This window comes from Vulpes lagopus, chromosome 1, assembly GCF_018345385.1.
Source record: "Vulpes lagopus strain Blue_001 chromosome 1, ASM1834538v1, whole genome shotgun sequence".
NCBI lineage: Eukaryota > Metazoa > Chordata > Mammalia > Carnivora > Canidae > Vulpes > Vulpes lagopus.
The window spans coordinates 6,726,727-6,744,116 of record NC_054824.1 but is presented as its reverse complement, the minus strand read 5'-3'; the positions used below and the strand labels follow the sequence as shown (position 1 = coordinate 6,744,116).

Genomic DNA, 17,390 nt, shown 5'->3' with positions numbered 1-17,390 from the left:
TGACATGTCATGTAGCTCGTGATGTTTGCTAGGTTTTTGCACTGTCAAGTTACCATTTTTCTCCCTAAGAAGTTGTTGAAAATTAATTTTAAGCTACAGAAATAATATATAAACATCTTCTCCTTCTCCATTTTTGTTAATGCTTTAACTTTAACTAACAGGAATTCCAATACTGGCCCCCATTCCACTTCCTCACTTCCTCCACTATTATTGCTTCAACTTTATCAATACATTTATATTCAAACATATGTCCTCATTTAAAAAATATATATGTGTATAATAAAATTTTGTGTTTTAGTTTTCTATATAAATGATCTGTCCTACCCTATGGATATCTTTGCTAACTTGCTTTGTTTACCCAACAGTATGTCTTAGAAATCTGTCTCTGTTGGTTTTTTTAATGGCTGCATTGTATTTTATTATTTCCTACAGATCACACAGACACTTCCCTGTGGATACCTGTTGCCATTTTTTACCGTATTAGAAACCATTCCTACTGAACTTTCTTGTACATTCTTCTTTGGGCACATGTGTGTTTCTTTAGATTAGATATTTAGAAGTGTATTTTCTGGGTCACTGAACATGCACATTCAAATGTTTCTATAGATCTTGCCAAAGTGGTATACGATTTTCCCCCCAACCAGCAAATTATGAGAAAACTTGCTTCCCTGCATCTTAATATTGAATACGTTTGAGCTTCAATAATGTTTGTAATGTTTCTATCACAGTTTGAACTGGCCACTTACCATTGGCCTGTAAGGCTAGCTACTCATTTCTTTACAACACAATTATTTTTCCAGATTCTCTTAAAGATCTGGGTTTGGGGGATAAGGAAGAAATATCAAATTTTCTTATAATTGCTACTTGAAGATCATCTATAACTAAAAGAAATAATTCTGGTCTACAAGGACTACATTTTGGGGGATATCTTTTGGGAAAAAAACTTAAAAATAATTTAACTGTAATCCTAATCAGAAGGAAGAGACCAGCCAGCCCTGAGTGCATCCTCCCAAACCTCTCAAACTTGTATTATATCAATTTACTTGTGTTCAATGCCATTCCCCAAGAAAACATCTGTTTCATTAAAATGGCTATTTATGTAGAGATATTAAATACTACTACTGACCATCATATTTCTAAGGATATGGTTTCAATTGGTCACTGCTCTTTAACTTTATGGAGTGCTGCAGTGGCAGAAACCACTGTATCTTTTGCCTCTGCTTTTGCTTCTCCCTGGCCACACTAAGGAGAGGGAAAGAAGATAGCCATTTTCCCCTCTCGGTGTTACTGTTCCCCTCCATTTCCAGAGATATAATGAGTCCATGGTGCGCCCTCACAAAAGTGCTGTTGTATATAGTAGTTCCAGTGTGCAAGAAGTTCAGGAAAATGTAAAACACTTCTTGGCTGGCTTCCATCACCAAATTCAATAGAACATTTAAAAAACAAACATTTTCTGTTGACAATAATGACATGTATTTGTCAAAGAAAATTGGGGAAATATAGCAAAGTTCAAGGAAGAAAATAAAAATCAGCCATTATCTTGCCACCCAAATATAACAATAATATTGTTAACATTTGTTATCTATCCTTCTAGTCTTTTTATTCTGTAGATACACACAAATAAGCTGTAGGGACATTTAGGAGGTGGGAAATACATTATAGACTTCTGTTCCCTCTAATTATTTCCTCCCTCCACCTCCCACTCCACTGCCCCTGACAGTTTCCCAGAAGAAAATGAGATTTGCAATCAGTAGAAATCGCAGAACTGTCAAAATACTAGCAAAGACCATGCTGGCAAAAACCCAACCACCAGGTAGAGTAAATGTCAGAGGATTTACCTACCTAGGAAGACGGAACAAACACAGGTGATGTTGACATTCTGGTTTCTGGTCAGCCCCACTGCTTACCTGCACTGTGTCCAGTCCTCTAAGGGGAATAGTCGTGCACTTTGGGTGTTTCCTAAGCAGTTTACCTCTGTGGGCTGTGGCTGATTCTCTTTTTCCAGAAGGTGCTGGGCTCTCTCCCTTTACTCACCCTACCCTGTTGTGCCCCCTTCCTTTCTTCCCGGCAGCCTACAGGTCCAGCAATACTTCTGTGGGCTTATTCAGTCATAAACTTCATAGAGTCTTTCACTCTAACTTGATGTCACTTTCTGTTCCTTCCTATGTAATTCTGGGTAATTTAAGAAGCAGCTGAAAGAGTCACGGTCCCATCAGAGAAAGGCTGTGGTTCTGAGCCTGCCCTCTGGAGTCACACCAGGCAATGCTGAATTGCAAGATAAGAGCCCCAGAGGCCTGAGAGGCAAAAATCTTCAGTAGAGCCCCTCTCACCCATAATTCTGGGCCAAATAGAAACTTAAAATTCAACTTCCCTCATAGAGTATATGCTTTCCCACAGATTTTCTTAAAATAACAGAAATTCTCTTAATTTGGGGATGGTGATCTTGTGTGTTTCTGTATCAAAGAACAGGAATGCACCATGTCATCTCCTACGGCCTTTTCCAGTCCTTGGGCTATGGGATGTTTACATGGAAATACACCAATGGGCACACTTAAGGAGCTAACTGTCCCAAAGGCAGAATGGGAAGCCATTTAATGATACTTGATTAGACAGTTTTCTCTCTCACTTACTCTTCCTAATATCCGTGTCCCAAGTTTTCCTCTCCACTGCCTATCATAATTGCCAATAGTGTATCTTTAGAGTCTTGGGTACTTTATTAGTCAAAATTATATTTAGCTGTTGATCATAATTAAACAGAGAATAGCAGAGGATTAAAGGAAATGGGAATTTCTTTCTCTCTCCCTCATATGAAGATCCAGGGGTAGGAAGTACAGAGCTGGCATGATGTGATGACTGTTCCATGAAGTCTTCAGGGATCCATGCTCTTTCTATCCTGGAGTTCCAACAAATGTGGCTTCCATACCTGAGATCAACACCTGGTCTGAGGTGGAGCTCCAGCTGTCACATTCATGTCGTAAGCAGCAGGATGGGCAATAAGGGTGAGAAGCTGCCACTTCAGGAAACTCCCAGAAGCTGCCACATGGCATTTTCATTTTCATTCCATTGTCCAGAACTTAGTCACATAGCTACACCTAGATGCAAAGGAGGCTTGGAAATGTCATCTCCATCTGGGTAGCCAGGTGCCAAGATAAATATTTAACTACTGTAGGAAGAGTTGCATTTAAAATGGATCTTGGGGAACAATCAGCAGTTTTTGCCACAAGGACTTATTGGAATTCCAAGAACCAACTATTAGAATATAAGTAACCCAAAGAGTGGGGTTCCAACCTAACTTGTTGCCACTCAGTGTTTTTGTGGGTATCAGCACTACTGTGAAAGGCTATGTGATATGAGAACAGGTATATGCCCAGGGGCAGGAGAGAGGACAGCTAAGAAAGGGGCTGCCAGAGGGTCAGGGGCAGGCTCATTCATCAATATCACCTTCACAGTTTTCCCTTAGGACTCTGTGTGTGTGACCTCAACCTGCTTGACATCAGGAAAAATACCTGTAGAAATAAACATAAACCATGAATTCTGTGACAGATCCTTAGAGAGCTGACTGACTACTATAATCCTTGGCCAGGCGGAAAACTAGCATGTATTGGACACCTATGAGGTGCCAATCATTATGCATTAATTCTCACAGCAACTTATTTTCTATTATTATGCTATTTTACATGTGTGAAAATAGGATCAAGACTTTAAATAACTAAATCATTTAGCTGAAGAGTAGAAAGAGGCATTTAATCCACTGATCTCTCTCAGGCCAGAACAAGACTAGATTAGAGATGCTCAAGGTTTCGAACATCTATAAATCTATGTATCAGCTTTTCATAAGTGAATCATGTAAAAGATGCGTGTGGGCGGGATGGTATTTAAAAGCTATGAATAGAAAAAATAAAATGATAAAAGCTATGAATAGTTCTGTAAAACAAAGACTAAATAAGAATAAAAACAGTAACCTCTAATTAATTTTAGAAATCCAGATTTTCATATGCCACATTGCAATGGATCAAGATGCTCTTCTGCTTTTTCATCTAAATATGCCTTGGATCACGGGATTTAATTTTGTGGTGGCCTGATTATGATTTTGTTGGTTATATTGCAAATGATTATGTAATTCAACTAATGCTGCTTTTTTAATAGAATGAAAATATGAGGGAAGATGACCATTCAATGGAACAAAATGAAAATGACCTAGCACAAATAAGTCTGTGCCAACATGCAGATAAGCCTGTCAAGCAGAAAAAAGAGAAAGGGTAAAATTAAAGCATTTTATTGGTGACTCAAGGAAATGGATTAAACACTGTGGGGAAAATTGAGTGACTGATTAATAGGTAGATTACATGTTAACTCAAAAATATTTGAGGCTGAAATAAAAGCAAGACTGTTAAAGCAGGTCAGACAACTAAATTAATGTTTCACCCTAGGACTGGATTTTTCACAAGAGCAATTGCTAAGAGAAATTTCTTTTTATATTTATACAGAGAGAGTATTTTTCTTCTAGTATAGTTCTAAAAAGTACTACTGTGAAACTCCCTGAAGTTAAATAAAATGACTTCAATTTGGTGTATATGAATTTTCTGAGCCACTTTGAGGTGAAAAGCATTTATTCTCTTTTTTTTTCCTGCCAAAGGTACAGCTATGCAATGGCCCTCCAACTGCTGGGTTTGGATGATGGGACTGGACCCAGTGATAGGGGTCCTGTCCTGATGAGAGGGACCTACCTGTCCTTTCTGTATCTGCGCCACCTGCGAATCAGGGAGCTGCAGGTATGTGTATGGCATGGCATGCTGGCTTCAGGCATCTGGAATATTTGTTTGTCTACTAGGGTGGCTTTCCTGCTATTCCAGTAGCAACGCATTTTTACATTTTGTTCTTTGTTCTGGTTTTCACAAAATCAGGCCTTCTAGGGGTGGTATGTTTCTTTCTCAGCAATGGAGTTGTCTTGCCAACTTCTAGGGCCCCATTCAGTTTTACTCTGTTCTGTAGGGCTAGCAAAGGGCAGAGTCCTGACCCGGTCTTTCTTTGTTTCAGCGAATCTGTTTAGGAATTCTGAACTACTTCAGATCCGTTGAGCGAACACTGACAATCAATACTTCAGGCCTTACAATGGTTGCAGGGAGTCTGGTCCCCACCATCGAGGATAGTTCCTGGGTAAATATGGCTAAAGGAGGCTTGGGCACCTTGCAAGGCCTAGGAACTCGCCACTATGTCCATGGAACATCTGCCGAGCACAAGGTGAGGTTAAGATTCTGCTGAGATTTTTTTTCTCCCTTGGTTATCTTGTCTCCTAAGCCACCTTCTTCTTAGCACCTGGAGTCAGTTAACATGTCTTTACAGAGAAACTCTAATACAACCCTCTTTGATATTACTAGAGGTACCTTTCTGCCTCTTTCCTGGTTTCTAAGACCCAAGTGAAAAAATAGATTAGAAAACAAAGGTAGAAAAATTTTGAAAATAAAATCTCTTTTATCCCTCTAAAACCCTGTTTGCCCCTTGGTGCTTTTAATATCTCTTGAATATATTTTTCTATAGTCCACAAAATTCATATCAAATCCCTTTCTTTGGGAGTAAAGTTGAAAATGCCTACATTTTCTTGGAATGGTGTAAATACTCTTGCAATATTTTCATCTCAATCTCTAGAAGTTTTATTCCTAAAGGTAGAATTTAATATGAACTTTATCCTCTTAAAAGATAGTTTGACAAATGTGAAAAATAGTATCTATTTACTAAGCAAGTTATATTTTAACCTCATATGACCCCTGACCTATGTTTGTCATGTCTATAAGGCTGTGAAATCTTATTATCAACTGTTTCTTATATGCAGTCTAGAGTAGCACTGTCCAATAGAAATATAACACGAGCCACATATGTAATTTACAATATACTAGTAGCTACATTTTAAAAATATAAAGAAATATGAAATGAAAATATTAATGATTATCATATGTTCTGTTTAACCCAATGTATCCAAAATAGTATCATTTAAACATACAATCAATATAAAGAAATAATTAATGAGACACAGTTCATTTTTTATATGAAGTCTTCAAAATTTGGCATGTACTTTATATGTACAGCACATCTCAACACAGGTAAGTCCTATTTCAAGTCCTTAATAGCTAAATGTGGTTAGAGGCTACTATATTGCACTGTAGAACAGTTCTAGATCTTGAAAAACATTTTATTTTCCCATCCAGTCAACCTAGAGTCCATCCTTCACTCAGTATACAAGAGAGTGTATACTGAAGTAAAAAAAGTAAAAAAGTAAAAAAAAAAAGACTTCTGTTTTTGGTCTCCCTTGCCAACAAGTACCATCCCCTGTACCCTTTACCATACACAGTTTGACCCCTCTGCCCTTCTTACTTAATCCTAGCTCAAATGCAGTTAGTATGCCCCTCAGTGGACCTAGAGAGGAGAGTAAGATGCTTTTGAAAGAAACACACCTATGAAACAAATATATCTTTCTCTTGCTAATATTGAGCCTACCTCATACCATAGCTGTGCTTTTTATTTGCTAATAGATTAAAAAGGGATCTTTCTTACCGCTGAGCTCTCTCCCAATTTGTTTGTTCTGGGATGGGGGTTGGAGTAGCCAAGGAGGAGGGGAGGGGAAACAAATCCTACCTTGCCCCATTGATGGTAGGATGAGCTTCTCAAGGGTATGCAATATTGCTTTCCTATGCTCTCATAAGTGACAGGAATAACAGCTCCCTTATAAGCTGCCAGCAGCTACTACTATAGTGTGAGAAACTCAAGGAAGTAGCCTTCTTTCAGGGTCTTTAATAGGACCATGTGTTTTACCTGCACTCCATGCATGTGGCCATGTCAGCATTTAAACTGGAATGTTCAGGCCTAACTATGTGATTCATTCCCATGTATGGGATAGGAAGCACAGATACTAATTTGTTGGGGTGAATTCACAAGCTCCAGGGCCAAGACTGGGACCAAGATCATTGGGCTTACCAGCCTGGGGAGCTGACATTGGAGAAGCCCTTTAAGATGTCAGTGTCTTCCCTGGACCTGTATGTTTGGTCTGATGATGAAAGTCTTGAGCTAGTATTAAAAAGTATTCACTCTATGACAATATCAGAAAAGGAAAGCATCTACCACCTGTCATGGAGACTTTATGAGTTTACTTTAGGCGTGTGTCACAGTAGAAGGAGTGGCATGTGTCACTTCCAGTCCAAAGTATTTAAGAGCTGGTCTTTGACTCTCTGGATTTCTTACCTTGCTGTAGCCAGTGGAAGGCATATGTTGAACCACAAAATAGAAAGATCTCAGGTCAGATCTCGCTCACTGCTGGAAGATAGCTGCCTAGAAAGCAACAAGTCCTACAGAAGGCTCTGCATGAGTAAAAGCTTCATCTTAACTGTAGGCCACTGCACTCTGGGGTTATCACAGAACTATCTAGACTTTGTAGACTAGTAAAGATGGTGATAGGTTCTGTGAGGAAAAATTAAGAAGGAAAGGTGATAGAGGTTGGTGCTGGGATGTTGCCATTATAAACAAAATGGCCAGGGAAGGGAATCAGGAAGCAAACCACATGACTAACTGGGAGGAGAGTGATAGGCAGAGGAGAGCCAATGCAAAGGCCCTGAGGCAGAACCATGTATAGCATTGTTGCAGGAACAGCAAGGAGTTCATTGAAGCTAGAGTGATGGAGGAGGAAATTGGCAGAAATTATAGTAGAGAGATTGGAGGAATGGGGAACAGGTTGCATAGGGCCTTATGGACCATTGCAAGGATTCTGAGAAGGGGAGCCATTGGAGAGTTTTGAGCAAAAGAGTAATGTTATTTGATTTGCATTTTAAGATCTTTGCTGCTGTATTGGAAATACACTGAAGATATTCTAGGGCAGAAGTAGAAACTAGTTAGGAATTTATTACATTAATCAAAGAGACAATGTGTCTGAAAAGATAGCATGGTAAGAAATGGTCAGATTCTGGACATGTTTTAAAGGTACAGCCAGTATGATTTCCAGGCAGATAGGATGTGGAATGTGGAAAAGAGAGAAGTCCAGGTTGATTCCAAAATTTGGGCCTCAGCATCTGAAAGTTTGGAGTCATTATTATCTGAGATATGATTAGAATAGGTTTGTTGAGAAGATCAGGATCTCAGTTTAGGACATGGAAATTTTGAGATGCTTATTCAGATGGCAAAAGGAAATAGAGAGTTGAGTATATATCTTTCATATAGTAGGTATTTAATAAATATTTGTTAGACAAAAGAAAGGCCCTGTTCATAACACAATGGTTATGAGATCACAAAAGACAATGTACACGAAATTGCTTTGCAAAATGTATGATGCTTTTCAAATGAAGAACAACTTGCTATAATAATAATATACTCAGTATGTGAGGCAGAGAATAAATTTTTAAATTTTCTTTTAAAAATATTTGAAAGAGATGCCTGGGTGGCTCCATCAGTTAAGTATCTGCCTTCAGCTCAGGTCACAAACCTGGAGTCCTGGGATTGGCCCCACATCAGGGACCCCCTGTTCAGCGGAGAGTCTGATTCTCCCTCTGGCCCTCCCCCCACTTGTGCTCTCTCTCTTTCTCTGTCTCTCTCTCTTTTTTTTTTTAAAGATTTGTTTATTTATTCATGAGACACACACACAGAGAGAGAGGCAGAGACATAGGCAGAGGGAGAAGCAGGGTCCCCTAAGGAAGCCTGATGCGGGACTAGATCCCAGATCCCGGAATCACAACCTAAGCAAAGGCAGCCGCCCAACTACTGAGCCACCCAGTTGTCCCTCTCTCTTCCTCAAATAGATAAAGTATTTTTTGAAAAAGAAAACTTAAGAAATATATTTGAAAGACTGTAGCCAATGGATTGAGTCATTCACCTAACAGTTTGTCTTTTGTTTTATTTATTTATTAATGAAAGACACACATACACACAGAGAGAGAGGCAGAGACACAAGCAGAGGGAGAAGCAGGCTCCGTGCAGAAAACCTGACGTGGGACTCGATCCCGTGTCCCTAGGATCAGGCCCTGGGCCGAAGGTGGCGCTAAACTGCTGAGCTACTGGGCTGCCCTCACCTAACAGTTTTTTTTTTTTTTTTTAATTCTTTTTTTTTTTTTTTTTATTTATGATAGTCACAGAGAGAGAGAGAGAGGCAGAAACACAGGCAGAGGGAGAAGCAGGCTCCATGCACCGGGAGCCTGATGTGGGATTCGATCCCGGGTCTCCAGGATCGCGCCCCGGGCCAAAGGCAGGCGCCAAACCGCTGCGCCACCCAGGGATCCCACACCTAACAGTTTTTAATGAAATTCTTATACTGGACTTTTATGGTCTGCAATTAATGTAATTATCTAGAAAAAGGTAAGCTGGTCAGAAAAATATTGTCTTATTGCCAAAAGGCCTAAAATTCATATTAGCAAGTAATGGCAGAAACCAGTAGAAGGAAGAGAATGAATGATAAGCCATCAATTCTCCTATATTTTTACTATATTCAAATAATTATCTTGGCATCCGTTAATTTGCAGTCTTAAAAAATATGAATCTTTCCAAAGATCAGATTATTTCTTACTCAGACATATAATTATTGCCTTCCCCTTCCTGCCACTCCTCTAAGCATAATATTGAAGGATCAACTCACTAGACCACAGAAACTTTAGAAGGGGGAGTCTTCCACATAGTTGTGGAAGAAATTAAGAAGAAAATAATTTAATGACTGAGACATAACTCTGCATGAAGGAATTTGTCCATCTGGTCTTAAAATTTTATCTCCTATGGGCATAAGCACACATTTCAGACACAGGAACTGAGGGAAGAAAAGGAGAGGGAATACGTATGTCTGTGTTAAATACTTTGGACTGGAAGTGACACGTGTTGTTTCTGCTCACAACCCACTGGCCAAAGTTCATTACTAGGCCACACTCTAGTGCAGGGCACTAAGAAGTCTGGGGAAGCTTTGGTGCCAAACCATTTGACATTCTATATATGCTACTTATTTATCTAATGTCTGTCTCTTTCCATTAAAGAATTCCATGATGGCAGGGATTTGTGCCAGTTTTGTTAACTGCTTATATCCTTAGTGCCTAGAACAGCACCTAGTAAATTTACTGATCGGAATGTATGTGGAATGAATGAGTGAATGAAGGGATGAATGAATGACAGGCTCACAGCTTGTGGGAGTAGATAAGGCAACAATCTAGCATGACAATGAGCTGAGTGCTATAATGGAGTTAGATAAGTCATGGGGAGAAACACTCAGCTCTGCATGGAGATATAAGGAAGGCTGCCAGAGAGGTGTTATTTGAATGGACTCTTGGATAGGGTAGGTTCTTACCAAGGAAAGAGGAACTGAGGGATGGAAGGACCAGTATGTACAAGGCCCAGAGGTATGAACAGGTCTGCACATTCAGAAGAGGGCCAGGCCCAGGTCCATGAGGATGGAAATAATATGGATGGACAGTGAAAGGAAATGAGGTCCAAGAGGTTCACAGGGACCAGATTGTACCCAGCCTTGAAAATTACACCCAAAAACTCTTAGACTAGTCCCAGTGAATGCTAATAACAGCTTGGACTAGGATGGTGGGTGGTGGAGATCCAGAGAACTGATGGATTTGAGAGATAGGAAGTCAAATTAACAGGAGTTAGTGATAGACTGAAGGGTGAGGCAGTAGATGTCAGAAATGATTCATGCAAGAGGAAGTGGCTTGGTGGCAGTGCTATTTACTAAAATGGGGAAGTTGGAAATGGCCTAGGTTTGTGGGAGAAGACCACATGATTTGATCATGTTAAATTTGAGAGGCATTTGAGATACCCAGGAACAAATGCCAAATAGGTCATTGGATATGTGAGTCTGGAGCTCTAGGAGGTCTGGATTATAGGTATCAATTAGGCATCAAATGGTGCCTAATCTCAGCTGTGAAAGTGTGTACCACCTCCTAAGGAAGGAGCATAGGAGGAAAAGATGAGATCCTAAGACTCGGGCTTAACTGTGGCTACTATTTAATGACCTGATAGAGAAAAATACTTCTCAGGGAAGGCTGGAAAGCTGGTGAGAGCAAGGAGAATGTGGAATCCCAGAAGGCCAGGGAAGTGAGGGAATCAAGAGGCAGGGAGTGTAAAACTGTGTCACATGTTCCTGAGAGATTATATAAAATGACTAAAGGTCTGCTGGATGGGGAGAAAAGATCACTGTTGGTCTTAGTGAAAGTTGGTTTGGTTTGATGGAGACAGGAGCTGGATGACGATGAGCGAGATAGGAGGTGAGGAGTAGGGGTAGGAGGTGAGGAAGTGGGGACAGGGAATGCAGATCACATCTTGGGAGGCTGGATCATAAGGAGGAGGAGAGACAAAAGGTGGAACCAAGAGAAGGCCAAGAGGGACATGAACACGTTTCGGGGTCAATTGGGAAATAGCTGCTCGAGAGGAGCTGGATATCCAAGAAGAAGAAGGGATGTTTTAGAGGTGGGATGGAGTGACCACAGAGAAGGGGAACAGAGTCGTTCCCTACAGTACAGGAGGAAGCAAGAGGAGAGGGGTGCGCGTGCAGTGTGTGGATGCGGGTGGAGAAGTGGAAGGGCTTCCACTGAGACAGAGTGAAGGCATGGGGTAGGGGTGAATTCAGAGGCTTGACAAGAGTGAAGTTGGAAATTATAAGAATTATTACTAGAATAATGATTCTTAAGATGCAACAGCTCCTCAGTCGTCTAAGAAAAAAGTATGGTTGGACTACTCAGATTACTCATATTAGTTTCCTAGAGCTGCCATAACAAAACACCACAAAGTGAGCGGCTCATAACAACTGGGAGAGAACTTTATTCTGTCATAGTTCTGGATGTCACAAGCCCCAAATCAAAGTGTTATCAGGGCCCTGTTCCCTCTGAAGTCTCCAGGAGAAAATCCTTCTTTATCTCTCCCAGTATCTGGCAGTTGCTAGTAATCCTGGCTGTTTCTTGAAATTCCTTGGCTTGTAGATGCATCACTCCCATCTCAGTCTCTGTCCTCACATGGCCTTCTCCCCTATCTCCACATTTTCCTCTTTTTATAAGAAATCAGTCATTGGAGTAGGCCCCTCCCCCCAATCAAGTATGACCTCATCTTAACCTATGTATATCTGCAAAGACTCCATTTCCATAATAGGTCACATTCACAGGTTTCAGGTAGACATGAATTTTGGGGGGATGTTATTCAATTCAGTATGTTACTAAGACATGAGGCTATATTAATGCATTTTTAAAGTATTTATATAATTAAAAATTTAAAAAGTCTTAAATGTTCATAGATCTCAAGTGCTTCATCAGCACAGCATCACATGCTCCCTAGAACAACTGTTGTGGTATCTCCACTGTCCCCATGTTACAGAGGAAGAAATAGAGGCTTCGAGAAGCTGAGTGACTTGCAGAGGGCGAGACCTGAACATAGGCACTCTGATTTCAGAGACTACCTATAACACTCAGCTCAATTGCCTGCCTTTTCCCAAGTAACCCTGAGTTAATCAGAAAAAAAACATAACCAGCTAGTCATCTATCTCACTACCCTTCCCTGCTAACATTCTTTACTAATATCTCTTTCTCTACATAATGCGGCTATATATAGGCGGCATGGCCACAGCTGAATGCTGACAGCCCACTGTGTGGGAGCAGAAGGCTGCTGTTTGGCCCACTTGGGCTGGCAAAATATAGCTCTCTCTTTTCCGGTAACTTCTAGGCTTGGTTTTCTTTTCCCAAGGTCCACAGTGTCCAATTCATGGAATTCTCAGAAGTGGAGAACCAGGATGACTACTACAGCATGGGAGCTGGTTACATCTACACGCAGGACCAGCAAGGAGTACACATCATGTATGATGAAGCCCTGGCTGATCTGAAGGAGCTAGAGGCAGAACTACTGCTTGTGGCCAGCTATTACATTGAGAAAGAAAAAGGTCAGAAGTCAGATTTTTTAAAAAAATCAACCAGCCAAACAAACAATAAATACTAAGGGCTCTATTTAACACCTTCCTCCTCAAAATATAAATGCTTATCCCGTAGTATCTGAAAATTCAGTAAGCATATACACCTCCCCAATATATACCTGTTTTAGAAAAGATACGTTTCTGCCTCCAGCTCAAGTCCCTCTTCTTGTTGGAGTCTATTCTTTCAAAGCTTGATTATAATTCTTACTGTTGTTTAGACTCATTCCTCAGTGACATTTCTGCATTATCTACTGGGTGCAAAGGGTGTCATGCAGTGCCCTGAGGGAAGCAAAGTAAGCAACTGAAAGTAATGATTTTTTTCCCTTAATTAACAAAAACAGTGATTGACTTTGGACAAACAGCAGTTAGAAACAGAGACATCCCTGGGTTCCTGACAAAAAAAAAAAAAAAAACCCTCCAGAGTGCAAGAAGATCTGTGTAGAAAAATGCCAGATAAGCACCAAAGGGAGAAATCATTTACTCAGGGTAATCAAATAACCTATACTAGGCATTCTCTTCTTCCTTTTGGCACCACTAAAATATATCCAGTTTTAGAAATAGGTGAGGAAAGAATAATGCTTTTGGAATAATATGACAACATTAGCATTATATTTGGAAAGAGCTTAGAGTTTCTAGACGTTTTGCAAACCTAAAAAGAAATTTAGCCAAGGTTTGTGCTATTTTGTAATATATGTAGATAGCAATTAAGAATAACTTATTTTCATATTAATATATAATGCTGCTTAAAGCATGTTTGACAATTAACCTTTCAGAGCCAAACAGAATTAAATTAACATTGGATTAACACTGCTCTCTTTACCACAGACCATTGGTGTCTGAATCATGGGATGCAGTGATGGCATCCAATATTCTAGGGCATTTAATTTCGGCTTTTGGCTTTTATCTTTACTGGTTATTCTACATACTAGTGCATCATCATTTCTATTGATATTACTTTATAATACCATGCAATTATTTCAAGCTGCTGAGAACCTAATTTGATTGAAACAGTCAGTAGTCATTTAGCCACATGAGCATCCTTCACCTGAGCTAGTAAGTATGTAGTCATCCATTGTGAAATGATTTCCCAATTGCTGCTAGAGAAATTCCTGGTCAAAATCTTTCTCTTGTTCAGTACCCATCATATATGTGATAATTATTGAACTCAAAGTTCAGTACCTGAAAATCTCTTACTTTTTTGAGATTTAATTCTGAAATAGGCCTGTCAAAAATTAAGAGCAATAATAATGCTGATACTGACAATTAACATTAATGTAGTGGGAAAATATTTTAGCAGAACAATGACAATGATTACCTTTATTGATTTAAGTTAGTAATTAACATAATTAAGGAATATCTTAGAAACTTCTCTGAAGAGTTTTCACTTGGCTAGCTAGCATCACTTGAAATAGCAGGTTAAACTGGGTTTGTTGTTAAACCACCAGGGACCTGTTTTTAGAGAAGGAGAAATGTGTGTTTTGCCTTTAAATTATAGGTCTGAAGACATTTTAGTGAAGATTTCATATTAGCTGAATTTTGGTTACATTTCTAAAATTAGTCTTTAAAACTAAAATTAAAGAGTAAAAACAAAAACCTCTATTGACTTAGAAGTCAACGAGTATGAACTTAGGTCCCAGTCTTTGCCAATGGCTCTCCAGCTGATTCTTAGGAATCCCTGTGACTGATTCAGTGTTTTCATTCCTGAGATGGAGCTGACAGTTCAAGGGCTGCTTTTCTAATAAGAATAGCTTCGTGGAAAGGCCTGTCTCTGGTCGTTCTCATCCCCTTCTCTCCCAGGTCACAAAGAGGACACCAAGTCAAATACTGGCCAGGACTGGGGATGGGCCCACGCAAGTGTGGACAGATTTGCTATGCTGTATGACTTGTGGACTTGGGAAGCAGCTCTGCTAGAAAACAAGCGCCAGGTATTTTTCCCTAGAAAACAAAACATCTGTTAAACGTTCTTATGAAACCCAGTATTTAAAAAACAAAACCAAGAAAACTCAGTGGGTCTTTTAAGGGCAATCCTAATAAAGGAAATAATTATTTTATTTAAAAAAATCTCAGGTATTTGTAAAGATATGAATAATAAATTTTATTTTCTTTACTGTGGTTCCTCGTTAATAAAAAATAAAACGTGAAGGATACTACTTTATCTTATAGCCATAACTTGTTAGAAGACTATATAGTTTAGGTTTTCATATATATTTTTTAGTATGAATGAATGATGGGTCTATTCACATTCATTGTCCTGTGAGGGACAAGCCTCACTTTGCTAAATGCAGACAAATTGATCTTACTACAGCCTTTAGAAATATACCACATGTGAGGCAAGCCGTTGGGCAAGGTGGGCGCAGTGCACCAAGTTATGAGGGTAAGTTTAAAGCAATGAAACATCAGGTTGCTAAATTCATCATCGGTATCATCAATGGCTCATATACTAGTAATAAATGAAACGCTGCTCTTCATTTGTGCCCTCGGCATGGATTATTAGCCCCTCTGATGACCACTAACTGTTGGGAATTCATTCATCAAACATTAAATATTTACTCTATACCAGCTACTATTCCAGACATTAGGAACATATGGATAAATGAGAGAAGATGATCTCTGTCTTTAAGGAATTTCTAGTCTATACAAGTTGATCCAATCTCTAAGTAAATATTACAGCCCAGTGACTAACAGCTTACAACTGAGGTACATGCAAGACCTCCAGAGACCACGGTGGACGGGGGAATTTGCCCTGTGAGGTGCTCTCAGAGTAAAGGAAATGTTGACAAGTCTTCTCAGAGGAATAGATATTTAATCCTGTTACTAAGAGATGAGCATGGATGTTGTCTGTCAGAGAAGGAAAAATTCTTAAGCAGAGGAAACAGCAGAAGCGGTATCCGGGGGTGTAAAATGGGATGGCGAGTTTGGGGAATAAGAAGACGAGGCGCTAAAAGCATGATGAGAAACGAGCTGCATGTGTTAGGGGTGCAACTGTGAAAGGCCTGCTAATCCGTGCTACATAATTTACAGTTAATTCTATAAGCCACGAAGAGCCATTGGTGAGTTCAGTAAGGGGGAAATATGAGCATAGCTCTGTTTTCAACACCTGCTCGGGTATTAGTGTGGGGAATGGGCTGGAGTAGAGCTCGTGCAGGAAAGAAGTGCTGTTATTGCAACAGTGACGTGGAAAAGTAGGAGGGGACCTCCACAAGGATGGAAGAGTGAGAATGGGAAGGAGGGGCAGACTTGAGAAGTCTTTGCAGAAGTGAAAATGGCAGGATTTGAAGACTGGCTGCTGCGGTGAGAGTAAGGGTGGAATTAAAAATGACTTTCTCAAGGTCAGGGAGGAGACTCTCAACTGAAATGGAATGCAGGAGGAGGGATGCTTTAGAGGGGATGATAGCATTGAGTCTGTGGCAACAGGCATGTGAGGAGAGTTTGCTAAACCAGGTGTGCATGTTTTGTGGGAGCTGTAGTTTTGAAGGTCAGGAGGAGGTATGAGCTGAGGTATGAGAGTGAACATTGAACCATGGTCATGAATCAAATGAGTAGGAAAAGCCAGAGATGTCTGAAATGCAGTCCTGGGTAACACTTAAATTGTAGGGGAAGGTCATAGAACAAAAATCCACAAGAGGAATAAGAAGGTCGTCAAAGAAACGGGAGAAAAAAAACGAAGGAATGGTGTATGAAAGCCACAGGGGGGGAAAACATTTTAATTAGGAGACAGTTACTAGTGTGGAGTGCAGTGAAACATCAAGAAAAATGACTCCTAAACAGGCAGTGGGGTCAGTCACCAGGGTCACTGCCAGCTTCATAGGACTCTCAGAAGAGGTACGGGTGTGGAAGCCAGCTTACAGTGCGCTCTGATGTGGTCAGAAGATGGGGAAGTGGAAATGTTTTCTTTGAACTGTTTTTCTAGTAGATTAGATGGTTTACCATTTCATCTCCTTTCTGGTCTATTACTCATAAAGATGTAGGTCACCCAATTTTTGAAAACACCTGGCTGGTCTCAAAGGGCGGGAGCCTTGGGCTTTGAATGCTGTTCCTCTTTTCAAGGGGAACTGGGCTCTACAGAGTTTGCATCCGCAACCTTGATCGGCCAATTAGAAACTTACTTTGATCAACTAAGTGAGAGATCTAGACTCAGAGTGGAGTAACTGAAAAGGCTACATTAAAGGCAAATAAAACAGAATCCCTAAACTCAACAAGTTTATTGGTCCAGTTTTAAACAGCCCTCCTTTTCTGGACTCTCCTCTTCCTCCGCCTTCCCTTTCGGTGTTCCTGGGCTGCCTGTGAAGGCCCCGGGCAGGACTCAATGGCAATAGAAGGATAGAAGGGCAGAGAGGACTGAAAAACAAACTGATTTCTCCACACTTTGGCCTACGCTTCGTTCTATGCTAAGCCACCAGGGCTGTCCACTAGTTTTTTCCTATGGTCAATGAAATTATTTTAACTTGAAAAAAAAAAAATCATTGAAAATGTCTCC

At 40.1% G+C, this 17,390-nt stretch overlaps 1 protein-coding gene across 7 annotated transcripts in view; it reads left to right on the top strand.

Annotated features, from left to right (window-relative positions):
* The window catches only part of LOC121490128, a 157,840-nt gene that overhangs the window by 42,857 nt on the left and 97,593 nt on the right, over positions 1-17,390 (top strand). For 6 of the 7 annotated variants that reach the window (XR_005987516.1, XM_041753826.1, XM_041753800.1 and 3 more), the window contains exons 12-16: positions 4,147-4,259; positions 4,637-4,772; positions 5,038-5,241; positions 12,691-12,883; positions 14,711-14,838. Coding sequence is in view for 6 of the 7 variants with exons in the window: in XM_041753826.1 (XP_041609760.1) it covers positions 4,147-4,259; positions 4,637-4,772; positions 5,038-5,241; positions 12,691-12,883; positions 14,711-14,838 (774 nt within the window). In the remaining variant the exon portion in view is untranslated. The remainder of the gene's footprint in view (positions 1-4,146; positions 4,260-4,636; positions 4,773-5,037; positions 5,242-12,690; positions 12,884-14,710; positions 14,839-17,390) is intronic. The other variant, XM_041753824.1, reaches the window with a different exon arrangement.